The 27,007-nt window shown below is 46.0% G+C and overlaps 1 protein-coding gene across 5 annotated transcripts in view; it reads left to right on the top strand.

Annotated features, from left to right (window-relative positions):
- TRIOBP (TRIO and F-actin binding protein) overlaps positions 1–27,007 on the top strand; it is a 59,976-nt gene that overhangs the window by 14,908 nt on the left and 18,061 nt on the right. For 3 of the 5 annotated variants that reach the window (XM_053407070.1, XM_053407071.1, XM_053407069.1), the window contains exons 8-9: positions 3,793–5,175; positions 26,880–26,936. In XM_053407070.1, coding sequence (XP_053263045.1) covers positions 3,793–5,175; positions 26,880–26,936 — 1,440 coding nt within the window. Of the gene's footprint in view, positions 1–3,792; positions 5,176–12,960; positions 13,145–24,172; positions 24,260–26,879; positions 26,937–27,007 lie in introns of those variants that run through there. The other 2 variants (XM_053407073.1, XM_053407072.1) reach the window with 2 other exon arrangements.

Raw genomic sequence — 27,007 nt, 5'->3', positions numbered from 1 at the left:
GGGGGAGTAGAATGGGGCCTGCTGAAACTGTATTCTCTCTCGGCCTTTGTTTTCCTCATTTTGTCTCCATGTATTTACAACAGTCCTCCTCAAAGGGCAAAGCTCTTGCTTTCCGATCTTTACTCAAGAGCAGGCATCCCCAACCTTCGGCCCTCCAGATGTTTTGGACTACAATTCCCATCATCCCTGACCACTGGTCCTATTAGCTAGGGATCATGGGAGTTGTAGGCCAAAACATCTGGAGGGCTGCAGGTTGGGAATGCCTGCTGAAGAGAATGAGGCTGTTCAGGTCCGCCCAGGGTACCATCTTAATAGAAGACTGCACCACTCAGAAGGTGCACTGGTTTGAGAGTTGACTACCTTGTTGCATTGTGCCTCCTTTGCTGCCCCCTCCTGGCACACAATTAACCAGCTTCCCTTTCCCTCAACTGGCAGCCTCTGGCCGCACCAGATCCTCAAAGCCAGGATTAGGGAATCTGGGGGTCAGCCAGATGTTTCTGGGCTCCACCCTCCCGCATCAGAGATTGTAGAAATATAGAGTTGGAAGGGACCTCAAGGGTCATCTAATGCAGGAATCCTACCCACAGCCATCCCTGGGTAGGCTCAAACCACCAACCTTCTAGCTAACAGCCAGACGCACTGACCCATTGCACCACTGGGAGACATCATCACTGACCATGGGCTCATGTTGGCCAGAGCTCATGGGAAGCTGAAGTCCAGCCACTTCTGGAAGGATGGCAGTTCTCCATCCCTACTCAAAGCCACTTGAACTGGTTCTGCTCCCTCCTAGCACCACTAACATGTGTCTCTGTGTGTTTGTGGACCATATTTGACATGTATTGCTAGCCAAGCCGAAAATCAGGATGGCTGAGCTTCGAAGCTTCTGCCTTGAGCCTTTCTTGCATCCTTAGAATTGGGAAGGGATCACCATGCTGCTGTTCAGATGCTCCCCACCCAGCTCTGCCATATCTGCGTTGGAAGGAAGTCTGGTTAGTCATTGTGTTTGCCAAAGGGTGGCAGCTGGGTGACCAAAATTGCTGCAGGCTGCTTTACTTCCCTGCCACTTATTGCTATTTGTGACTGCCAGTGCCACAGTCCCAGTTTCTGTGGGGTTCCCCTCCCCCTTTGTGGTGCTACGCATGCACATGTATGCATAGGCTTTTACAATACTAGCACTATACATAAATGGGAGGTAGCACCGCCGTTCAGTTTGTACAGTCGTACCTTGGTTCTCAAACGCCTTGGCTCCTGAACAAATTGGCTCCCGAATGATTGAAACCTGGAAGTGAGTTTTCCGGTTTTCGAACGATTTTCGGAAGCCAAACATCTGGCGCGGCTTCTGCAGCTTCCGATTGGCTGCAGGAGCTTCCTGCAGCCAATCAGAAGCCACACTTTTGTTTCCAAATGTTTTGGAAGTCAAACAGACTTTTGGAACGGATTCCGTTTGACTTCCAAGGTACGGCTGTATTTCCACCTAGTGATCCTTTTAAAAAGGGAAAGAAGATGCCGAAGGGGTACAGAGCACAGGTGATGTGCCTGGGATCAGAAGTCATCAGCTGGGGACAGCCTGTTGGACAAGTTAGTCCAATGCTGACCAGTTTGGCCTGTGCCATGTTTGCTTTTTGTGGATTATCAACACATTCTGCATGTTTTGCAATTCTTTATGAGTGTCAAGTCCAGCATCCTCACTGACTTGGCTTTCTTTATGGCAAGTAAACACACACCCTAATTCCCAGCCTCTGCTACTACGAAGAAGGCTTGTGTTGCCAATGGCTAGTGAAATTTCTGAGGCTGTAAAAAAGGGGCTGAGTGGTATTTATTTAAGATCATTTCTATGTGGCTTATTGTATAAAATACCTCAAGACCACAAATATTACAAAAAACATGTAATAAAAGCATCAGAACAAACTACCAAGGACAGCAATTTAAAAAGTACAGAAATGCAGTCAAGCCTTGTAACATCCAGAAGACAGTTTTAACAACTGGGGAGAGCTTGTGGGTAAGAAAGCAGGTCTTCAAAAGATGCCTAAAGCAACTCATGGTCAGTAATGATAGAGGTGGCAGCATAGCTATGTAGCGTTAACCTCTGGCAGCTGTTTGGATCCAAAGAAGGCCAAGCATCCTGAACTTTGGGGGCATCTCCAGGAAGCTGGTCTTAAAGTGGCTTGCATGGCGGCTTACACAACAAATTAATGCCAAAAATGGAACATAAATGACCAATCTTGCTTAATTACCCTAACATCTACAGCAGGGGTAGAAAACCTTTCCCAGCCCAAGGGCTGCGTTTCCCTTTTCACATACCCAGGTTGCACACATGCATGCACACCTTGAAATGGCAGCTCCCAACTTTGATGCCTTCCTAGCCCCATTGAGAACCATTGGGAACAGCTAATGGATGGATGGAAACAGGAAGGAGCACTTTGATCTTCTATGAGGCTTCCCGAGTACTGGTGATAAGCTCCATCCCGCAGGCCAGTGCGAGTCCCAATTTGGCCCACAAGGATGTTTTCCCCAAACCACTCCCACCTGCCCCGCATCTGAAGTTTCATGTGACATCTGGTGTGAGGGGCCTGAGGAAATGGGGAGCTCAGTCACGCAGCCAATCCCTGCAGAACGCAGGCTTGGCATTACCACCCTTCAGCTAGTAGGTGGTGGCTTCAAGCCTGCTGATCAGCAGCGCTTTGAAGCACTTTGTTAGAGCTCTTTGGAAACCCTACATAGTGCTTTGAAGTCCCAGCAATCATTGATGATGTTCTGACGTCAGGTGATTGACAGGTGAGTGGTCCTGCCCACCTCTCACTTTTGGCCTGTGGGGGACCACTGTCCAGATCAGGTTCCCCATCTGTGCACTGGGCAATTGGTGATACTTTTCTGCAGTCGATGATCACATTGGGCTTTATTTTCCAAGCACTGCCTGGATGTAAATGGCTCTGTTACTTGGTTACTTCAGGCATTGAAATAAAGATAGGTCTAATGCTGCGTGGTGCTAGGCCGAAAGATCATGGTAGCCCAGGAAGGAGGTGGCCTTCAAGCCCAGTGGGTCTTGAGCATAAGTAAGACTGACTCTCTCATGGTGTGGGATGAAGTGATGCATTACAGATACGCGCGCGCACACACACACACACACACACACACACACACACTTTTCAAGTTTATGCATTTCCCTGATATTACAATCATTTTGACATTTCAGAACTTGACTTCCTTCCCCCTCTTTCTGTGGTTCCTTAAATTTATTTTAAATATCTTCTGCAAATCCAAATTAACTTAATTTGCTCGTTTATTCATCTACTTTAAATATATACTCTTATTACAATAATCCTGCCAACATTCTTATCTGTTCAAAATTTATCTGTAAATATTCAATAAACCATTTCCATTCTTTTATATATAAAAAAGTTTGTTATCTTGATTTCTTATTCGGGTAAGTTCTGCCATTTCTGCATATTCCATAAGTTTTTGTATCCATTCTTCCTTTGCTGAGACATCTATTTTTTTCCATTTTGGGGCGAGTAACATTCTTGCCACTGTAGTAGCATACATGAATAAGTTTCTATACAGTTTAGGTAGTTCTGTCCCTATAATTCCCAAAAAAAGTAATGCATTTTGGACACAGTTGAAACAGCAGCAGCTGATTTAATTTTCTGCTTCCTACACTGTCAGTCAGGGGAGACAGTTACTGAGCTGGAGAAAAAGATGGATGTGGTCCAAGGCAATTTTAATTCCCAACATACGACCAGAGGGTTAGCCTTTTGCTATCACAAGGCTACTTATTTCCTTCTTCTTTTTCAGGTTAGCAAAAAACTTCCCTGGGAGCCAGAGCAGCCCAGCAGGAGCAGAGGAGGCCCCCAGCGCCTAGGGAGACCAGAGCAGCGCCCTGAGCGAAGCAGCAGGAGCCAAGGGGAGCCCAGCCGCTCTGGGAGCTCCCCTCAGCGCCTGGAGAGAGACAGCAGGAGCAGGGCCGTGTCTCCACACTTGGTGGTCCCTCAGCAGCCAGCAGACCGGCGGAAATGGGCGGACCCCGTGCCCCATCCGAAAGGCGACAGGGACAGGGCACCTCTCCGCAGCCCCACGAGTCACGGGAAGCCAATGAGTGATGGGAGGAAAAGCCAACCGCAGCTCTCGCACAGCTCTGGGAAAAGCATGGAGACCAAGTGGAAAAGCTGCCTGGGCGCTGTGAGCACAGCCCACTCCAGAAGGAGCTTGGACAAGGGTCAAGTGAGGCAGCTGGAGAGGTACAAGGAGAGTGACCGGAAAGCGCGGGGCAAGCCTTTGCTCCCCTTTGACACGGGCGAGCACCCGAGGAAGGAGCCAAGAGACTACCGGGGAGCTGTGTGCGATTTCAGCCCGGGGAGGGCCATGGCAGGCCGAGGGCAGACCCTGAGTCCCCCGAGGCCCAGGGAAGATGGCCGTGGGGCTCAAGGAGAGGCCAGGCGGTCTCTCGGCCCAGGGAGAGATGCAGGGATTGGTTTGAAAAACCGTGGGGAGGTTGGGGGTCTATTTAGTCCTGGGGGTAGCCAGAGAGAGACCAGGCGCTCCCTGAGCCCGGGGAGCTGCAGAGAAAGTGGCCGGCATAGCTCTGGGGAGGTCAGGCGGTCTCCCAGTCCTGGGCGGCTGGCAGAGAGTAGCCGCGCATATCCACAGCAGGCAAGGTGTTGCGCTGTGAGCAAGCAGCATGCAGAAGACAGTTGGAAAAGCCCAAGGGAGGCCTGCAGCAGGACTCTACGGACGAGTCTAGACACTGATTGGCCGGGCGAAGAAGAGCCGGTCAACCCTTTTGATCCCAGGAGACAGGACAACTGGGAGGATAGCAGCACATCCCTGTGCCTCGCCAGCCTGCCAGTGGCTGAGCTGAAGAGGGCTGGCCCAGGAGACCCCTCTTGCCCCGCGAGGCCGGAGGCTAGCCCAAAGAGCCATGAAGGGTCCTTGTGCCACGTGCATCCAATGCAGCTCTTGGAGAGAGACTGGATGAGCCACGGAGAATGTCCTCATTCAACAAAGCCTGGGCAACAGCAGCAGCAACTGCAGCAATTGGAGGGTCACTGGAGAAATCAAGGGAGTCCAATGGAACAGGTAGAGGATGAATGTACAAATCAGGGAAGGTGTCTGAGTCCTGCGAGGCCAGAGAGTCGGCCGGAGAGTGACCGGAGCAACAAAGAGAAGCTCTTGTATCAGGTAAGAAGGTGACCATATAGCACAGTGGTAGAGCATCTGCTTAGCATGCAGAAGGTCACAGGTTCAATCCCCAGCATCTCCCAGGCATCAGTATGCTCATATATCAGCCTCCTTCAAATGTTAAATACTGCTTGCAAAGGAGAGCCCACCAACTTTTCCCATACTTTAGTCAGGATTGCTTGCTCTTTGTCCTCTGGAGCAACGGAGACTAAATTTGTTGCGCCTAATATTCAAAACTTGGGTCACAAAGGTTTCCTCATAATGGCATACAACAAATCAAGTTGCAGAAGGAATGGAGTGTTTATTTGGTCTTTAATCAACTTCTCTCCTGCCTTTTTGTCTAAGGACTCTTGAGGCTGCTAACAATATGGTAAAAACAGCATGATAATTCATCAGCATTTTAGTGTAATTTTCTCCTAGTAGACACATATTTATACGTAGTTTTGACCCAATGTACATATTTTTGAAAGCGTTTCCCCCTAACATGATGCATTTGTATCTTATTTTCATGAATATCTTCATTTCCATGCACACCTCCCCCCTAATGCATGCTCCTCTTGTGCAACATCTTTGGTGTTGCAAACCTGGTTTGCATTAAACCAGTGTTCCCCATTTTGCCCCCAAAGGAAAGCTTGGGTTTAATGCTGGCAACTAACCAGGATATTAAACTGGGATTGAGAGTTAACCAAAGCATGATCCAGGATAGATATGCATGCCATGAAATGGCTGGCTCAGGGTTCCAAAAGATGTGTTAATATGAACACCTGAGAGCCAGGGGGAAGGAAGAACACCCAGGACAGAATTAGTCTGTACTCGGTTCCTCCAGAGCATGCAGCCGGCCATCCTTGGCGTTTAGCCCACTTTAAATGGGAACATTCCATCTCTCCTGGGATAGGGAAGTGATTAATAATAATCGCTCCTCTCACTGGTATGCTGCACTTTAAAAAAGATAAATCAAATCTAAAGGTGTTTATTTAACCCTACCTACCCGCAGTTGAGAAAAGCTTTTGCAGATTAACAGTTAAACAGATGCTACCCATTTATTTGGATGGCAGGCATTGTCATATCCCTGTAAGAAACAGATTGTGCGTCCTTTGGAAAGAGTTGTGGGGGATAGACTATGATATGCCTATCCTAGAAAGCGAAACTGTTATCTTATGTCACGATGTAGTGGGTGTCCAATATAGGAGATAGTAATTACCATATTTTCTGCTCTATAAGACTCACTTTTTCCCCTCCTAAAAAGTAAGGGGAAATGTGTGTGCATCTTATGAAGCGAATGCAGGCTGCACAGCTATCCCAGAAGCCAGAACAACAAGAGGGATTGCTGCTTTCACCGCGCAGCGATCCCTCTTGCTGTTCTGGCTTCTGAGATTCAGAATATTTTTTTTATTGTTTTCCTCCTCCAAAAATTAGGTGCGTCTTATGGTCTGGTGCATCTTATAGAGCGAAAAATACGGTAACTTGTTATCTGATGAAAATGAGTATATATGCTATCAAGTTGCACTGTTTGCAATTTCAACAAAGAAAATCTGAGTGAGAATCTCAAACTGAATGTCAGTGGTTTGTAAAAGTTACATGTTAACTTGAGCAAGCTAAGTCTTAAGAGTAACCCCTGGAAGATTTAAGGGTGATTTTAATATATTCATGTTTTATGTCTGTGCCAATAGGCATTTTACTGTATTTGCAGTGACATATGCCTGCAAGTAATAAATATTTATTGGGCTAAAAACTAAGCAGGATATTAAAGCGGGATTAGATTTAACCTAAATATACTTGCATATACTTAAATACATTTAAACTATATAGTTGAAGGAGCACCTTTCTCCATCTGTCTCTCACATGCAGCTCATGAGGGAGGGACTCTTCTCACAGTAACATCACTGTGGGTGGCGAGGAGGGTGTGACCGCGAGACGGGGCTTTCTTCACAGTGGCACCCTGCCTCAGGAACTCCGTCTCAGGTGAAATCCATTCCCTTTTCCAACTGTGTTCAGACAGAACATTTTATTTGCCCAGTCCTTTGGAAAGGGGTAGATACACGGAGGCACTGTCGTTTTAATAACTGTCAGTTTAGCCATAAGTATAGTTTTTTTCAGATTCGACATTGTTAAGCACCCTGTGGACACTTTCAGAAGGAAGGGCAGATGTAAACCGAAGGAAACAATACCCTGGTTAGTTAGTTAATCTTTTAAACCTGGGTTCTATTCTGTGTCTGAAATGGGGAAGTAAGGTTTAATGCAAGCCAGGATCATAGCTCTGAAGGCAGTACATTAAGGGAGGAGAACATAGCCTTGATGTTCATCTCTGGGGTCCAATAAGCTATTGTTCATAAAGGTCAATAGTTTATGAAATGGAAGGATTTCAATTTAGCTGTGTCCATGAGATGTGGACATTAAACCAGAGAAGCCATGATGAATGTCCAAAATGGGCCACCGTAATGTATGTTGGCAATACAGGCAAGGATCAATAGAGCAGTGGATATTATCTCTGTAAGGCTGTAGTTTGGTGGTAGGAAGGCAGGCTTGTCCTCATGTTCAGTCCCTGGTTTCTTCAGTTAAGGAATGTTTGGTCACAGTTCTAGGACAGTGGAAGCAGGGGTGTCACAAGGGGGGTGCAGTCCGCACTGGGTGTCATGCCTAGGGGGCGTGTGACCAAATCCCCCCTGGGCGGATCGGCATGGCAGCGCTGGCACCCCCATCGAGCAAATTTTCGCGATTGGGCCAACTGTCGTCGCGAAAATCTGACCGCTGATCATGCAAATATGCCCGGTGGCTGCCGGGGAAAGCAAACACCGCCCACTGGGGGGGGGGCGCAGCCTGGAAGGCTCCTGCTGCCAGAGCATCCCCAGCAAAGCTCCGCCACTGAGTGGAAGCAATGATATCCTGGGAAAATGGATTTGAGACCTATCTAGGTAACATTAGAAGCAGACTTATATGAGCTCAACATTTGTCTACTCTGTCTGGCAGTGGCTGTTAGGCAGGGATCCTTCCCACTGCTTGCTGCCTGATTCCTCAACCGGTGCATCGGCACGTACCTTTTATACATTGCCCCCCCCCTCCTGAACAAGCCTCTGCTCGAAATGCAGCTGAAATGGAATGATATGTGTCTACCTGTACGCCTTGGGCAAGCCTAGCACCTGCATCTCATCTCTTTTCCAGACATTGCCTCTCTACCGCTGAGCATGCAACACACCTTAATTGTAAGAGCAGTAAAGCAAATAGCCCAAGAGTTCAATTAATTCCTATTCAGAGGTGAATTGAGTGAAGTATCCCAAGGTCACAGTGCCTTTGGCAAAGGCCCAGGCTAGAAACATTTCTCACCATGTGCTCAGACTATATTCATCATCACAAGGTGGGTGATATTTGTAGAGACATTTGAGGCATCTGCACAAATATACAATTCATAAGCAAGGCCTGCAAGAAAATGTGGTAGCATAGATTGCTGCTGTTCAGGATTTCAGCTATTCTGTTCCGTTTCTTCTTTCGCCCCTGTTCATTTCCCTACCCCAAAATGTCCAAGAATTTGGTGGTCCTCCATTGGATTGTTTGGGGTGTGTGGGTTCCCACCCCCTGGGTATTTTTCTCATAATATTTTTGTACTTCTGGAAACCTTGGCCTTCTCCCATGCCTGTTGATACCTCCCTGTGTGGTGTTGTTTTGGCTACACAAGAAACAGCACCTCACGCCCTAACGCTGGGAATGGAGTGATGTTAAATACAGGCTCCCAGCTAATGGCTCCTGATCATTGCTTTGAAAGCATGTGCATTGTGCTAGTTGACCTGTAAAAATGCAAAAGGAAAAAAATTATGCATGCTTCTAGAAGGGTGTTCACACAATGGCATCAGCATCAAAATGCCAGCCTCTATCCCCACTTCCCCATTTAAGTCCAAATTTACCCTTTCTAAGCGAAATACATTACATTAGACACAAAACAAAACCTGTTGCCAATGCCCCATTTGGGATAGCTGAATGGCCTGTCTGCAATATTAAACCCCCTGTCTGAAAGCCCCCTGTCAAGGTGAGCTATGTAACTTAAGCTTAAGAAGGAGCAGGGCAATAATTTGCTACAACAGATGTACTCCTGAGTAAGACAGACAGATGGGAGGCAGAGGCAGTCGCTCAACATCTTGGATATAGTGTACAGGTGATAGCTAGCTTATCTTGCTTTCTCTGGAGGTGTGCATTCTTGATGTGAGTCTTCTTTCTCCTGCATCCTTTTGGAATCTACTGAAACAAGATCAGCCAAAAAATGACTTCATTTCAGTGGCTTCTTGATCCAAGTGAAACTCTTTAAAAATGTAGGGTTTTTTTACTACTAGGATGTAAAGTAATCAGGTAACTGTTTCCCAGTTGTTTCCTTTTGCTCCACAACTGTTTAAAGCTACAGTCTTATGCACACTTAACTGAGAGGAAGCTCTGTAGAATTCAGTGGAACTAACTTCTGGGTACAAGCATAGGATTATGTGTTAATTCTGCTCTTGAGTGGCCTTGACCTTACAGCTGACAGCTTGCTCCTATGCTGGATTAATTAACTGGCTTTAGAGATGCCAAACTTTACATCGGATTGGGCTGCAAGAACAATATTTGGGGATCCTTAATGCTTAGCAAGATGGGGTTGGTTTTATAGTGCTTTGTCTTGCTCTTATAGCATGGGCTACAAAAAGAATGAGACAAAATGTAAACATGAGCCACAAAATGGTAAAAGTGGCATAAAACAGTCAATATTCAAATTGTATCTAAAAAGTTCAGAAAAATAAAAAAGCACTAAAAGGACAATAAAGTAGGTGCCAGGCAAACTTCTCTAGGGAGAGGGTTCCATAACTGGGGCACCACCATTAAGAAGGTCATTGACTCTACTGGATATGTGATTGTACTGCAGGGGTGAAGAACCCTTTGGCGTAGGGGACCAATGTTGACAGGTGGGTTTTAAATGGCAATTTGCTTGGTACTATTGGAGCAAAGTGCACATCCCCTACGCATCCATTGTGCCTTGCTCCAGCAAATGCACAATTGGGTACTGATTTTAAGCTTCTGATGGATTGTTCTTTTGTAGCATGTCATTTTGTCTGGTGTGGGGCAGTTGAATGTGGTTTAGGGGGAACAGCCTTACAGGCCAAATGGGTGGATCAAATCTTGCCTGAGGGCTGGAGGTTCCCCCTTCTGTTGTACTGGTAGGTGCATACAGTGATAGGGTCCTTTAAGTAACTTTGACCCAAGTCAAACCCACACTACGTTACCCTTGGAATAGGATTGATATTCTTTTTCAAAGCTCAGGAAACACCCTCACTGCCTTCTTAACACAATGTATAGTTTATAAGTGATGTTATAAAATATGGGCAAGAAAAATAAATTTCTGAGAGAGGTTCCCCATCATTGCTGATACACACACATGCAACTGTTGTCTTTCTTTGGCAAAGTGAGTTTGCTACTGGCTTGTCTTCAGCTTGTTGCAAGGGCAGAGGGCTGCTTCATGCCCTGAAAGCTTCAGTGCCCTGGTTCTCCAGGGAAGCAGATGGCAATGCGAAGCCATTCACCTCCAGCAGGAATTGGCCCTGAGATCACTGAATGCTGGTTTAACGCATTGAATTACTGAATACTGGAGCCGGGTATCTGTGTTCAGTTATAGCTTGCTATGGTGCTGCTACTCACTTATGCAACCAGAGAAGTGATAGGAATCATAACAGATGAGGCGGTGGGTGGGTGGCAACTTCCTAGTGCTTGCCGCAGGTGAACGGGACCTTCCTTCAAATGCAGGGCGGCACAGCTAAGAGAGTGTGAAGTTCAGCTGCTAGGTTGAATTTCAGTTGAGCATGATTGGAAAGGAGAATCACCTGCTTACATGATACACTCCAGGCTGAACTGCAGACATGAGAGCCTTGTTTGTTGGTTTTTTTCCCTAAAGGACTGGGAGAAAGAAGGAAAGGCGACTTGCTAACCTTGTAATAGTCAGAATAGGCAAGGCACAGGAGACTCCTATGTGCTGAGTGCTGGAATAAACACAGCTGGCAGATATAACCTACCAAACACTCCAAAGCGCCTAACATAATTGCACTTCTCTATAATAATAAGGATAACGGAGAAGAAACATTGGAAGGTATGTTCTGTGCAGTTCCTACTCCTTATATTTACAAATTCTTTATGGCATTCCTAACATTCTCTCAGTGGTATGAGTCTTGGTGTGAGGCAGGCTTCCCTAAGATGTCTCAATGTGCATGCACTTAAGCTTTTTGAATGTGCGTTTTTATGGGCCAAATTGTTATGTGCCTTTGTGTGCATCTGTGCAGTAGAGGTAGACACTTTTCTAGTGTTTGGAATAGGCAAGGGAGCTTCTATGTACTGTTAATATTTGTTTCATTTTTGGTTACTGCTTTTTGTGGACTTCATAGAGGTCCTATTTGACCTTAAATGTCTTTGTATGTTGAGGTGTGCGTGTGTGAATTGCCAGCAAAGGAACTTGAACCTTGATTGTTTTAAGTGGCATTAATTTTAATTTTAGGAATTTCATGGAAACAAAATTCCTATGTGAGCTGTTACCATTCAGTATCATTCTGATTTCTGAGCCCAATATGTAATTGTTAGTGTAAGGGAAAGCTGAACATTTTTATTCTGACTGAATATTTATGAGTAACCACACTCAGATGACCTGTCTATTGAGCATTCACTGTGATTTGCTTGCACTGTGTTCATACATTTCCCCATTAATAATTAGTTCTTCCCACATTTTTCAGTTCATTTCAGTCACTTTCCTGACAGTAAAAGTGTTTTTTTTTTTTAAGTGGATTTTTTATACTACGAAGACAAAGAGTATTAACCTAAATTTCCAGGTATTTGCTATGATCCTCCTGCAAAAATATTGGCAGTTTAGAGGTGACCTTGCAGCTTGTCTGTTTGCTCAGACATACTGTAAGCTCCACTGATTTTAACCTGGTGTTAAAATACAGCCAAGGCGCTTGTTTGCTTTATAGTTTGGGGGCACTAGGATCATCAGACGGCCGCTTGTGCAAGGAAAAAGCTGCCAGTTAAACCATCGTGAAATCCAGTTAAACATCACCTCCTCTCAATTCCCCATCTTTCTGTTGCCCCCTCAGCCCCACTGCTTCTTACTGCGATGCTGGGGCGTCTTTACACAAGTTTAACATTCGGAAGCGAGGAATGCAGAGGTGTAAGGCCTCCGCAGTAGGTCAAACGGGCTCCTTTCCTTTCTGTAAATTGCAACCAGATGCCGGTCCCCAACCCCCAATTCCCAGCGTTGGGAGAAGGCACATGAGCAAGACGAAGAAACTAGCAGAACATTAAGGCTCAGATCTTGTCCTCTGCAGCTTTGCTCGAATTATAACCAGGGTGGGGTGCAAAATATTGTGGCTTTGCATAAATGGTGGGGTAGCTTTGTCCAGCCGGCCTGCAACCAGACAGCACTCCCCCCCCCCCAGCCACGGCTTGCCACTGACCCTTGGCAGCGCTGCCTGGCACGCTCTCTCGGTCCTCTGGCAAGGCAAAGGGGACTCACGGGCGCCTCTCTTAACATTTAGCCTGTATCTCTCTTTTTTTCATTATTATGGCTGAAGCCTTGCCCCTCCGCTTCCTCATTGGCGCTTCTCTCTCTCTCTCTCTCTCTCTTTGCATTCGGGCAGCCGGGCTCCGCCCCCGCCTCCTCCTCTTCGCCTGCTCATTGGCTGCCCGCGACTTGCGCTCTGCAAAAGTTGCAAATTTGATCTCCTCCCATTGGCTAGGAAGGGTCCTCCCAGGAAGTTTTAAAGAAAGAGAAAGAGAGGAAAAAAAGTTTATTCTGGGCGGATAGAAGAGGTTGGGAGCGCGGAGAGCGGAGGGAGAGAAAGGGGGAGGGTGGGGAAATGGACATCGAGGCTGCCGCCGCTACTGCTTGGAGGTGATTTCGACTTTTCTTTGCTGGGTTTTGAAAAGTGACCAGCGAACTTCTCTAACCGCTTTGAGCGCAGCCGGCAGCATGACGGTGAGTTGCCACTTTCTGGCTTGGTTTCCTTCCACCGTATTCGTGCAGTTGTTTCTGTTAAGGGGCTGGAGGGCAAGGACAGGTAGGCAGCTACTCCTCGGCCACAAGATCCGGATTCCTGCTTGGCGCGGGGCGGGGGTGGGGGCTTCCTCTTGCGGCAGAAGAGGGGTGCTGGATTCCGTGCCAGTCTGCCGCCCCTTTTTTCCGCCCACCCTCCCATTCGTAAAGGTTTCCGGGCTAGACCTCCATCACACCCCCGGAGCTAACGTGCCCCTTCCTAGGCCCAGAGTTTCCTCAACGCTGCTGTTGTGCCGAGGCTGGCAGGATTCACACGTTCGAACACGGGCGTGGAGGACGAAGTGTTGCCGTGTTCCAGGGCCGTTAGAGACTATATAGAGAGCACGATACATTTTTATTTTTTTTAAGATCACCTTCCGCTTGGCTAGGCGCGTGCCAGTTCCGAGTTCAAAACAGGGCGACTGCGGAAAGAGTTCTGTGTTAACAGGAAAGCCAGCATACATAGGTCTCCATTTTTATTTTAATATTATATATTCTCTCCATTCCAAAAAGCGGGGATCTTCCTCGATGGACTCTGTTCCCACCCCTAAAATCGCCTCTGGGGAGCAGGCGTGTATGTAACCAGGAAGAACTGCTGTCTCTGCGGCCGGGTTAGGGAAATGTTTCCCTGTCCGAGGAGGGATCGTTGCCTCTGGGAAGCTGCTTCCCGTCCTGGCCTTCGGAGGTGCTCCAGGAGCCAGTTTGCACAACTGCAATCCTTCCTCCAGCCCCTTCCCTCCCCCACCCTGGCCTCCTGGGAGTGGGTGGGTGTGCTGCAATCATGGAATGGATTCACTCTCTGTTTTGGACATGGTCATTATGCTGTTTTTTGAAAAGCCCCGATTATTTCCCTTGTTTTGGCCTGTGTCTTTTTGCTTTCTTTTGCAATGTCAGAAAACATTACAAAGCAGCCAAAGGATTTAGAAAGCTCTGGGGCTGCCTCACCTTTTGGCCTTCCTGTTCTCTTCTAACTCTCCTATCTCTTCCTCCCTGCTTCTCCTCCTACAGAGGTTTTTTAAGGGTCCAGTCCCCATCTCCACGGCTCATTGCAGACAGTGTCACAGAATCACAGAGTTTGAAGGGACCATGAGGGTCATCTAGGCCAACCACCTGCAATGCAGGAATCTTTTGCCCAATGTGGGGCTTGAACCCGCAACCCTGAGATTGAGTTTCCTATTCTACCTGAGTGAGCATTTAATGGGATTGCTGATCACAACTGGGACAGATAAGTGTGGTGTGCGTTCCTGATGGGGAGAGCAAGGAGTCTTGGCTGCTTCTTGCAAATGTTGGCTATAGGTCGCTGCATAGCTCACTTTCTGTTCTTGTAGAGCAGGTGTGGAGAATATCTCTGGCCCTCCAAATGTTGCTGAACTACAGTTCCCATCACCCTTGGCCATCCCAGCTGGGGCTGACGGGAGTTGTGGTCCGTGTCAGAAACTCAGATATATATAATCTGATTGCCAAACGGCACCTTAAACTTGGGTTACAGTTGCCACAATGGAATGTCTAGGTGCTTTTTTTGCAATTGAGTTTATTATTAATAATAATTATATTATTTCTATATTGCTTTATATTTTAAAGAGCAAATCTCACAGCACTTTACAACACCTTAAAACATCAGATAAAACCATACAGAACAAAACAAATTCAAGCTTCTAGGAAAATAGTTCCGGTCCTTCTCGAAGTGGCCTTTTGCTTTCCCCAGTTACTAACCTGGCATCCAGAGGATCTCTGTGTGGTTGCAATTGGACTTGCACCAGCCGCAAAACGCACCTGGTGCCTGGCTAATTTCTAACACTGGATGTGGTTCAGCAACAACTGGAGAACCAAAGGTTCCCTGTCTCTGTTGGGGACCAATGTCCACCAACCAGACATGGCTGAGCAGCTATAAACATTCCACCCCGCAATGCCTCCAGCCAGAATTTCCAATGATTAGGGGATGATGGAAATTATCATCCAGCAACATCTGGGAACCCAAGGATGAGGAAGGCTGCTGCTTTTGCTGCCAGGCTTGGTCTAATGGGAGATTTGTCAGGAGACTCCTACATGAATGCTAAAGTCAAGAGGAGGCGAAAATGAATGAGCACATTGGCTCCTTTCCCTTCCTCTCTCCACCTCTGTAGCCATTGGCCTTGTAGTTTGTGTGTGTGAAAAAAATGCCTGGTGCAAATGAGGTGTATGTGTGTGTGTGATGGCAATTAGCTATGGCTGCCTGGGGAACGGAGGCATCATGCCTGCGTGCACATCTATATTAGGGGAAGGCAGTGACCCACAGCTCTGAGCTCGGGCGGTGAGCTCTCTTGGCCTGTGCTTCCTACAGCCTCTCAACATCCTGCAGCCCTTCCTATCCTTCCTGGAGACACCGCTCCTTTTCCTCTCCCTCCACACCCTCTGGCACCCAAACCAAGCATAATTGCTAATGGAGTGGGAGAGGAAGAAACTGACATGTGAAAATGCTCTTCCCCCTTATTGAGGCCAGAAGGGTAGAATTGTAATAACTTCCTCCCCCCTTAACCCTTTTGCCTAACAGTGGCATAAATCCTAACCAAGCTTGCCCTGTTTGTTTTGCATTCCCCCTGCCTTTTGTTGGGGGAGGCTGGGGAGGGGAGGGAGTGGGTGTCTTTGGTCGCTAGCCAAGCCTAGCAGAAAGGGAGCTGTTTTTAATCTCTAGGAGGGTTGGATTCCATCTCATCAGATACGCAAGACTGAAGTAGGCACCGCCACCCATTTTCCTCTGCCGGCGTCGTCTTGTTCCCAGTTCAGCATCTCTGGGTGCCTCCTGCTCCAGATCACTTCATGGCGCTTTGTTATCTGATTAACCTTCTCACTGCTTTTCCGAGCATAGAACATGGTTAACTAGATAGACTCACCCCAGGACAAATCTGGGCAGAAAGGAGATTGTAATCGGTGCTCATGTAAGGATTGGTTGGAAACACGTGCCTCCTGATCCTCAGAGTTTCACCAAAAAGGGTGAGAAGACAGAAGTTTAACAGACGCATACCTAGAGCAATATTTATAGAAATACACGGAGAACCAGTCAGCTGTAGCTTTTGCCCATGTAGGGTATGTTGAGAATGTAATGAGCATTCGGCTCATTCTTTGTGCTCATGGCAATTGGAAACATCTGATCCATGTGTTGTATTGAGCCATACTCTGCCCTATTGTCCTGCTGGGCAAACTCTGGTTTGCAATGGGCTGCAAAGCCAAATGTATTTGGGATCCTGATTCAAACCATCGTCTACCCAGTGAGATGAAACACCAAACTACGGCTTGCTGCAAAGCAAAGTTTGGCTGCCTCTAAGTGCCATAGATAAGGGGGAAAGAGAACTTGTGAGGACAGGGTTGATGAGACCAAACCATGGTTTAGTTGATATGTCTGAACAAGCGCAGAGTAAAGTAGCTTTTATCATGACCCATCTGAGGCTACTCAGATCATGCCTCTCCATTCTCTCCCCACCGTCCTAAACTGGATTGGGGAGGCCTATAATGGCCCACGTGGCTTCTCAGGGGGCGTTGGGTAGTGATGTACCACCTCCTTTAATTGTCTGCTCTCCACACATTCTCTAGAGCTAGGCTGTTCCAACAGTTCCCAAGGAGCAAAGCTTTCAGGTTAGGGCCATTTACTGGCTTGGAATATCTTAGGAAAGCAGGAGTTGTGCCAGCCTAAATGCATGTTCCTGGCTGCTTCCCTAACCAATCTGAGTCCCAATCAAGATAAACCTTTGTCTTGGGTCTTGACTATTAGTTTCATCTTTTATTTTCCTTTCACAGTTTTCCATTGTTGATAATAAGCTGCTCATGCGTTCTTCTCATATGTGAAAATGTGCTAACCTGCACCCCAGTTGTGCCCAGATGCCAATCCCTCTACACATTTCCAGTCAAGCATCTGCTGAGAAGCTCCTTGTGCAGTCTAGAACCCTGAACAATTAGGAGTCCAAACTGTGTGGCATATCTTCTCGTGGACAGCAGGCTTCCTGCTAGGGGCGCTTACACATGGAAGCAGCATGGCCACACAAAGGGTCCATGATAGAGGCAGTGGGCCTCTTCCTCATTCTCCCTTGCACTATTCTGATTACACGTGGGAAGTGAACACCCAAATAGGGCTGAGTTGTCTGTCAAACGTACGCTTTCCAGGTGGGTTTGAAATCACTTATCTATTTAGGCATACACTTCATCTCCCCACTCACGTTCAGGGGAGAGATTTGCAAATGTTCTGTCCTCAACTTTTATTCAAAATCGGAGTTCTTTCAGCTGCGTGTCCCACAATTAATCTTGAAAGATCATATGGAAGTATCCTGACTATTTTGATAGCCCTGTGAGGAGTTGTTCTGGCTAGGGAAGGGTTTCTAGCAGGGATTGCCGACAGCTTTTTTTGCCCTCAAGTATGTTTGGAAAGTTACTAGCTAGCCTGCATGCACATACCTTTTTTTAAAAAAAAGTAATTTGTGACATGGTAATAGCCTGTTTTGTTGGGTGAGGCGGGAGAGACCTAACACAGAGTTTACAAAAGTGTTCCTGCTCTGTCACCTAAGGTTGATTTTTTACTCCAGGTAAGCAACTAGCTGAGTGCCTGTTTAAAAAACACATGACCGTGCTACTTGAAAGATCATATTACTAGTGTTGTGAATCAGGACAATGTTGTAAAGCATAGATTAATTGTGCACCCAGCAGAAGGGGTTGCATTTAAAAATTAGGAAGTAGAGACACATCAAAGCTTTTAAAGAAAGCAGAGGACATCGTTTTCTCCCTTCCCTTCCCTTCCACCCTCCCTTGCTTAACTGTTTCTGTGGGTTGTTGTGGTTTTTTTTTTACATCTACAGTCACCTGAATTGCCCCACAACAAATCTAGTTTGTTGGCAAACTGGGCACATGGTACAGTGATGCTAACTGCTTCTGTGTGGTAGTGATGAGGATCCATTAATATCCTGGTTGTGGAATATTGTGTTTCTGGTATTTAGCTACTATTATCTGCACCACTTGATTTTTATTTAAATTTAAAAAAATTATTTGCTGCTTTTCTACTTACATTCAAAGTAGCTACTGGCAATGCTGCTTTTGACGCTGCTTTGGTTCCTGCAGCAAGTTGTTTGCATAGATCTTAACTCGTTAGAATTCCTCCTATGCTTGAACCCGCACAGCTGGCTTTGCACGATAGATGCGCACAGATCTAGCTGAAAGGCAGTGCATGAAGATTTGCAGGAATGCATCCCTAATTATTATTGCGTAATTATAGGATTATTGTATAATCTTAGAAGGCGCATAGCTGTGACTGTCATGAAGGGACCCCACACCTCTGAATTTGCCACTACGCTGCTAGATAAGACTCTGAGCTCCATAAAATGATTATCCAGAGTGGAAGCGGGAGCCAGACTCCACAGCAGGATAATGCAACACTAAACGTAAGACCTTTCTTATTGCTGGTCAAACTTCATTAGTGAAAACCAGATGTGGAATGGGTTAAAAGACCCTAAGCAAAGGAACAGCATGCTGTGTTTGGGTTTTTTTCCTTGTAGCCGATATTGTGTCCTCCTTATCTCATCCCTATCTGTCACACAACCTATTTTTAATAAAGTGTGTGTTTGTTTTTCCTTGCCCTGGATACCATGCACTGTTTACTTTAATGGGGGCCTTCAGCTGGGGTGAGCAGGTCAACTGACTTGATGGAGTTTGAATCCTGAATAATTTTGATTGGGATGTGGACTCTTTCCATGTTATCAACGTAAACAGGGTTTTTTAATGCCAGTTTTTGGTGTGTAGGGAAAGGGATGTGCAGTTCAGGTGGTTTAGAGGTTGATCTTGGCTGGAAGTGGGACTTTTCTGCAAGTTCCCAGGATTCCTTGGGGCAACCCATGACTCTTTAAAGTGGTATGGTGCTTCTAATGTGTAGTGCGGATGCAGCCAAACTTAGGTCTTCCTGCAGATCAGATCCAGCTCTCTGTTCATTGGCCCTCTGTTACCAGATGTCCTCTCACCGAGCTTTTGGGTAGTGGTTTGGGTGAGCCCTTGCCTTAACGTTTGTCCACTTAAATTTTCTAGACTGGTTTTCACTATTTTTAGTGTGTGATTTACACATAGAAAAGATCTGCCATTTTGACAATATCTATTTCCTTTTTCAGTTGCCCCAATGGAAAATAGACAAGGAGAGGAAATGCGGTGCTGGGGTGTCTTAGTGATTCTGTTACAAATTGCCATATCATTTCTGTTGGGGTCCAAAGCATGTTTGAAAACTTTGTGCCACTTTAATCATCATAACAGCCTGTTGAAGAGGGTCAATACATAGTAACTTTGCCAGAACAGCCAGTAAGATTTGCGAGTGAACAGGGATTAAAATCTGATTCCTCACAGCAGAGTTCTCCTCTTTTGCACCAGACGTGGGTCAGTTGCTATTATGTGCCAAACCCACCCAACTACCCTTCTCTCTCTTGTCAGTCTCGGGACTGGCTTTCTCCAGCATCCTTTTCCAGCTTGGCCTTCTGGTTTGTTCCAGGACCAGATAAGACTCTGTGGTGAGGATGTAACCAGCCATGAATTGAGCTTTCACCCTCAGGAGGTTAAATATCTTCCATACGCTCAGGAAATTATGGACTGCCTTTTTATTCAGACTAGTTGCATGCTCACCACTGGACCGAATTATCTCCGTACAAGCCTTTTGAGCTTTCTTTCTTGTTCCTCCTTTACCCGTTTGGGCCATCCTATGCAATTCCTTTCCTTCTTTTGGTGCTTGTGTTCTTTGCACTCTATTATCATGCTCCCCTCTGTAGACCTGCTTTTGCCGGCTCAGCATATTTAATTCCCTTTAATCTTTTCATGCAATGCAGCCGATTCATCCCTCCGATCAGATTGGCTTTGTTTCTGTGTCAAATGGCATGGTGTCCTAAGACGAAACACAACACATGGCAGTGCTGCTAAATTGCTTTGGCTGTTTCCTGCAGAATCATGCAACGGTCATCTTAAAATTGGCATTTCCTGCTGATCCTCCAGATGTGCTTAGCCTACCACTCCCATCAGCCCTGACCATTAGCCATGCTGGCAGGGTTGAACTTGACAGAGAGTTCAGAGTCCAGCAATATCACAGGTTCACACTGTATAATATGGAAGATCCACAAGCTGAAGCCTGGTCCGTGTGGCTTGCAGCTCTCCATCATTTTAGTGTTGCCATCATACAGGGTTAAATTTTATCCTTGCTCTTTTTCCACTGGGGAAAATGCCTGACACACCATGCATCTTTCTTAGATAAATGTGCTCCATCTCATTACTTGGATGTTTGTTGCGGCTACTACTTGTGTGCTATCTTGCTTCTAATCTGCGTGACGGCCCAGTCTATTTGGACTTAAAATGCCATGGAGACGCAGTACAACATTTGGCTGCAAAAATGCAAATATATTACACATGCTGCATTCCTTTGGCCCCTTTTGAAACCTGGGTGTAACTGGCTCGAGTGATCCATTATAATCGCTTGCTGTTTATTGTCCATGTTTCTGTAACCATCTAAATACCTAGGGATTTTCTTGCAAAACTCCTCGTGTATTTCTTCTTCTGGGAATTAGCAACCCAGACATTGGTGGTTAATCTGGAATGAGATGGAGGAAACTAGGAAGTGGATAAGAGCATGGTTCTCTGGTTTGGTAAATGATGTAATGATGCTTCTGGTGCATCAAATGTTTTAGTACTGTACAACATATGTAGTATTCTGGGATTAAATGGGACTGACTCTTAACAAAACTAGAACAGCAATCCTAACGAATTTGAAGTCATTGGAGATGATCTAGATTTGTTGTTGGCTTGCACAGTGCTGCTAGTGTTACTTGAATTTAGCATTGCTTGTTGTGACCCAGGGGCGGGTGGGCAATGGAGTAAAATTGAAGTTCATGGTTAATTGCACATTTTTTAGCATAGCCATCTTAAATTGTTGTTGAATGGAATCTGGATACATTTAAAATAAACGACTTCTCCAAAATAATTCTGGGAACTGTAGTTAACCCCACACAGTTCCCAGTACCTTTAAACTACAGTTCCCAGTCTTCTTTGAATGTAGCGGGAAATGGTGCATACACAGTCCTAGGACCTGAACCAACTGGTTTAAATTATGAGAAAGAACGTCAGGAAGAACTTCCTGAAAGTATGAGCCATTTTGCAGTGAAAGCAGACTGCCTCAGAAAGTTGTGGGCTTTACTTGGTTCGATATTTTTAGGCCTCTGCTAATTGGAGGTGCTGTAGCAACAGATTTTCTGCATTGGCAAATGGTTGGCCTTGATGTTGTTTGAGATCCCTTCCAATTCTATGATTCTAACTGCTGTTGCTTGCTGCTGTTTGCACCATTTTCTACCTTGCGCCGTGATTTCTAGTTTTCTTTTTGGGAAGCAGAATGGGCAATGGCTCAGCACATTCTGACAGTGTTCTTCAGATCCTTGTGGCTCTTCACTCCCCCCCTCCCCCAATGTGCTGCCCAAGCAATTGTTTCGGTATTCATGCTCTAGCAATGTTTAGACTGCGGTCATTTTTTATCACATCCCAGTTGTCAGCATGAGTTCCTTGGCTTCCTGTTACTTTTTCATTCTTGCCTCGTTGCTGGCCAAGGGAGGCCTTTTGGTTTCAACCGGATGGCTCATCACTCCACTTCCGAGTTGATTTGTAACGTGACATCTCTGTTGATCTGAGGCAACAAAAAGACCATTGGGGCGTATATATGTCTGGGTTGGACAGGACAATTCTGGTTTTTTTTTCCAAATTTGCTAAAAACGCTTGACTCCCGCCCTAGACTTTTAGGCCATATTCATGCGATACATTTAAAGCACTATGATCCCGTTTTAAACAGTTGTTGCTTCCCCTGAATATTTCTGGGAACTGTATATTAAGGGTGCTGAGATAATTATTATTATTATTATTTATTTATATCCCGCCCATGGGGCGGCTTCCAAAAAAATATTAAAATACTGCAATGCATCAAACATTAAAAGCTTCCCTAAACAGGACTGCCTTCAGATGTCTTCTAAAATGTTGTTCTCTTTGACATCTGGTGGGAGGGTGTTCCACAGGGCGGGCGCCACTACCGAGAAGGCCCTCTGCCTGGTTCCCTGTAACTTGGCTTCTCGCAGTGAGGGAACCGCCAGAAGGCCCTCGGCACTGGACCTCAGTGTCCAGGTAGAATGATGAGGGTGGAGACGCTCCTTCAGATATACTGGATCGAGGCCGTTTAGGGCTTTAAAATTCAGCACCAACACTTTGAATTGTGCTCGGAAACATACTGGGAGCCAATGTAGGTCTTTCAAGACCGGTGTTATATGGTCTTGGCGGCCACTCCCAGTCACCAGTCTAGCTGCCGCATTCTGGATTAGTTGTAGTTTCCGGGTCACCTTCAAAGGTAGCCCCACATAGAGTGCATTGCAGTAGTCCAAGCGGGAGATAACCAGAGCATGCACTACTCTGGTGAGGCAGTCCGCAGGCAGATAGGGTCTCAGCCTGCGTACCAGATGGAGCTGGTAAACAGCTGCCCTGGACACAGATTTGACCTGTGCCTCCATGGACAGCTGTGAGTCCAAAATGACTCCCAGGCTGCGCACCTGGTCCTTCAGGGGCACAGTTACCCCATTCAGGACCAGGGAATCCTCCACACTTGCCCGCCTCCTGTCCCCCAAAAACAGTACTTCTGTCTTGTCAGGATTCAACCTCAATCTGTTAGCCGCCATCCAACCTCCAACCGCCTCCTGAGAGTTGTTAGGAGAACCCTATTCCCCTCCCAAAGCTACAATTCCCAGAGTTCCCTATGAAGAGGGATTGATTTACACCACTCTGGGAATTTGTAGCTCTGTGGGTGAAATAAGGGTCTTCTAACAGCTCTCAGCACCCTTAACAAACTACAGTCCCCAGAATTATCTGGAGGAAGCCACAACTGTTTAAGGTGGTATCATCATGCTTTAAATGTATGGTTTGAATGTGGCCTTAAAGGGGTGCCTGGAAATGGGTAAAAGACAATGCAATGAGATCTCTCTTGGAGACTGCCTGCATACCTGAACAAGAACTACTGTATGCATCCAAGACAAAATTAAAAACGTCACTATTGAATGCAAGTGTTGCTTCTACACTTGCTCCAGGAGGAAGGATCTGCCAAATTTGGTGTATGCTCCACTTTGTGTCGTCATCTTGGGTGCATTATTATTGTTGTTGTTGTTGTTGTTAAATAATAACAACTCTTTTATTATTTTTAAATTTTATTATACATTTTTACAGTAAAGTAAATAGTAAAGGGGGGAGGGAAGAAACAAAAGAAGGCACAGGATAACGTAACAATAACAGAATGACATTAAAATGTTAATAATAATAATCCTGACTTCTAAAAGGTAGGGATCATTCCGTGGCAACTTAACAAGTTGCAAAACAATAAAGTGGAACAAACAACGTCCGATCCCGTTTAAAAGTTAAACATTCTTCTGGGCTTGAGAGCTTTAAATCCTTCTGTACGGATGGGCAGAGGTGCGACTGTACCTCGGCAGAGAAAGGGTGGTTTGAGCATGAAGCAGTGAGGACGTGAGGATTGCACAGTCCCATTTGTTGACTTTGTGTCCCCTGCCTCCTCCCTGGGGTGTTTAGCAATCCTGGAGGTGCAGAGTGAAGGAGCCTGGGTCACCTGGCTCTGGTTTCCATGTGGCTTTTCTTTCCCCTCCTTCCTGTTGACATCCAGTCCCTGCAATCGGACACCCCAGCCCAGCCCGGGCAGCGATAGGCTGGGAATGGCAGTTGTAGCAACAGGTGGCCCAGCCCCATGTCCAATCCGGTTGTACCGTTTGGGGCGGGCCGGGACTCCTCTGTGCTTTGAGCCTGCCTGCCATAACCTTGGGTGTAACCCAAGAACTCAGCCTTGGGAGATGAAAGCAGGGAAAGTTTCGCTGAGCTGGGTTTGCAAAATCACCTGGCCATCCTGACGGATGCTTTCTTAGGAAAACTGCAGGGAGCTGCTTCCCACTCTTACCTTCTTCCCAGGTGTGGAGGATGTGGCAGGATGTGGCACGGTGGCTGGACAGCTTTCCTGTGAATGGCCATCTTGATGCAGATGACTCTCTGGTATGGATACGTCCCCTTCTGCTTTTCCCATTTCAGAGGTGGAGAGAGGCAGCCGTCTGGTCTCGCTATGGCATGGAAACCCATCTTGAAGTCTCAGGATTATAGAATCCAGATATACTTCCACCTACTGGCTTGTGTTCAGACTGGGCCTGAGGCACCCCAATTTGAAAAGCTCGGGTTTTGAGGAAAAGCAGATCTTCCCTGCCTCACTAGGAACGGATCTATCTGGAGCTATGTGGGCAGAATGGGGAAGCAGAGTAAATGAAACCTCTGCAAGGCAGGCAGTGTCATTAGCAAAGTTGAAACGGTTCTGAAAAGTACCAAAATCCAAGAGAATCGGAGGAGAGGCAAGATAGGAAGGTGTTTGTGTGTAGTGGGGGTACATTTTGCTTGTGAATGGGGCTGTATCTAGCCTGCTGCTTTTGATACCTTTATTTGTCCCTCCGTTCCCCCTTGATATTTATAGTAAGCGGTGCGTCCAAATATTTAATTCTTTTCTCCGGATTTTTATTCTGTGTGTGTGCTGTGTGGGTGGGAGCTATGCCCATGTTTGATTTTGTGAAGCAAGAGGGATGAATGTTGCTCTATGTCAGCTGTTCTGAACTGGGAGGCAAAACTGGTTCGGCTGTAGCAGCCGTTTGGTGAGAGTGAGTGAGTGTGTGGCATTTTGGCTTTGATTTCGCATGGCATCCACCCTGTTTCTGTTGACTGTGCACAAGGCCTTTGCCAGCAGATGGGGTGATGGTGGAAAGTGGGGGGGCAGGTTGCTCATCGGAGAAACCTCCCTTGCGCTTCAAGAAAAGTGCTTTTAATCTCAGATCTGACTTGTTCCATAGCCTTGGGCAAGTAATTTTAATATATTGTATGTTTACTCCTCTCTTGTGTGGACATGACAAAACGAACGCTTGTTTGCTTGTTCAAACGAAAGCTGATGAAAATACGCTTTGGATTCTTTTTTCATTTTCACAAACAAAACAGAACCCAGTCTTTCTACTTCATGGTAATGATTCTAGTTAATAATGAAAAGATGCAATTTCTGAAGGAAAGCTAATGATAGGAAATGGTCTGTCCATTTCTTCAAATCATGTCTCTCAGCTTGACACAATATTCATTATGGGTGAGGAAATCATTGGGGGCAGCCAGAATTACTTGCACAAATGAGCAGCTGTGAGTTTTTATACTGTTCAGCAGTGGAGCAGACTCCCTCGGGAAGTCGTGGACTCTCCTTCCTTGGAGGTTTTTAAGCAGAGGTTGGATGGCCATCTGTCAGGGATGCTTTAGTTGAGATTCCCCTATAGAAGGGGGGTGGACTAGATGACCCCTGACGTCCCTTTCAACTCTAAGATTCTATGATTCGGTACTACAGTGATGCTATAAGTGTTACTCAAAATCTGAACTGAAATAATTTAGCAGCATCCCTAAGGAATACGTAATTTAAATCTGGTGTCTCCTGTTTCTCTGTTCCTGGCATGCTGCTTACAAAAGAAATTGTTAGATGGTGTGTGCTATCTGATTGAATCAGGAGGCTAATTCACTGTTTATGTATGTGTATATACACTCAGCATTGTGGGTTTTTTAAACAAAACCCAAAGAACCAGATAAATATATATTATGTTTTGGCTTCAGGAAAATACAGTGCGGTTAAAATCAAAATGCTTCACACACACAAAAAGCTCACAGTAGCATCAATTAATGGTAGGCTTAAGATTGTGCAGTTATGTATTATTGCATTTATATCCCAATTTTCCTCCAGTGAGCTTTAAGTTGGCATATATGGTTTTCACAACACCCTGTTAGGTAGGTTAGGCTGCGAAACAGTGACTGGCCCAAGGTCATCCAGTGAGCTTCATGGCTGAGTGGAGATTTGAACCCTGATCTCCCAGGTCCTTGTTTGACACTCTAACCATTGCACCATGTTTGCTGGGGATAATTGCTCCTCTCCAAAGAACAGAAATCCCTGGAGTGCTGAACTGTAATAGTTATTGGGGCTAGGCAAATTAGATCTAGCTCTAATTTTCTCTCTTGGAGTGCTTTAACCAGGGGCATAGTAAAAAGTCTGGGGTGCCTCTCTTTTTAAAAAACTTCCTGAATCAGCTTAAGGGTCTGTCTGGTTCTGCCTTCCTTGATCTGCAGATGTTTTGGCATCCCATAAGCCCCAGCCAGCATGCTCAATAGTCAGGGACCAGGGAATTCTACTCCAAACCTTCTGCAGGGCAGCAGGTTGGGGGAATGTATCATTTTCATTTTTGCACAACCAGAGACTAGCCAGACACCTCCTCTGCTCGTTACAAGTAAGCGTAGAACTTGATTCTTCTAATTGCCACAAGTGTCATCTTTCTACGCTCCAGTTTTCCAGATATTTATTTCAACCATTTAATCCATCTTAATTACAATTGTGTATGCATGGTATACAGAAACTCAGCCCATTGTTTTCATCACATACAGACTAAAATCAGAATTCAGTGATAACACCCGCTAGAATAAAAAGAAAGTCTTCATTTTTTTTGTTCAGGTATCGTTAGATCTCAGACATACAGATTTCTTGCAGACGTCTACGTTTGTCTTCAATCTCATGCCGTTTCATAAATGTCTCTGTGTGTTTTCCCCTTCCTCTTTCCAGCCGGATCTTCTCAATTTCAAGAAGGGATGGATGTCCATATTGGAGGAGCCAGGAGAGGTAGGTCCAAAGGAATAAGTATATTCCTCTTCTCCCTCCTCCCCAACAAGCAGCAGGGATGACTGTTGCTT

This window comes from Podarcis raffonei, chromosome 10, assembly GCF_027172205.1.
Source record: "Podarcis raffonei isolate rPodRaf1 chromosome 10, rPodRaf1.pri, whole genome shotgun sequence".
In the NCBI taxonomy this organism is placed as follows: Eukaryota; Metazoa; Chordata; class Lepidosauria; order Squamata; family Lacertidae; genus Podarcis; species Podarcis raffonei.
Note: the sequence above shows the minus strand (reverse complement) of the source record. Positions and strands in the feature narration are given on the sequence as shown.